Consider the following 264-nt stretch of genomic DNA (forward strand, 5'->3'; position numbering starts at 1 on the left):
ACCACCGGCCGGTAGGGCATGAACATGGGGTAGCCGGTGTAGACGAAATGGCCGGGGCTGGGCTGCGGCGGGCTGCCGATCAGCGAGTCTATGCTGAAGGCGGTGCTACTCCCCAGCGGGCGCTGCATCATCATCAGCGACGGCGGGAACGCTGCGCTCATAGACGCGCTCGGGAGAGGCCCGCGAGAGGCGAAACGTCCCCGCGCCGCGCCGCCGCCGGGAAGCCCCCTGGGCCGCCCGGAGCGCAGCTTGGAGTCACGAGCA

At 70.8% G+C, this 264-nt stretch overlaps 1 protein-coding gene across 1 annotated transcript in view; it reads right to left on the reverse strand.

The window, feature by feature from the left end:
• The window catches only part of GBX2 (gastrulation brain homeobox 2), a 4294-nt gene extending 4133 nt beyond the window's left edge, over positions 1-161 (reverse strand). The window contains exon 1 of the mRNA XM_010862066.1: positions 3-161. Within this exon, the coding sequence (XP_010860368.1) occupies positions 3-161 (159 nt within the window). The remainder of the gene's footprint in view (positions 1-2) is intronic.
• Positions 162-264: the final 103 nt, after the last annotated feature.

The sequence above is a fragment of the Bison bison genome, unplaced genomic scaffold (assembly GCF_000754665.1).
Source record: "Bison bison bison isolate TAMUID 2011002044 unplaced genomic scaffold, Bison_UMD1.0 scf7180017864475, whole genome shotgun sequence".
Classification (NCBI taxonomy): Eukaryota; Metazoa; Chordata; class Mammalia; order Artiodactyla; family Bovidae; genus Bison; species Bison bison.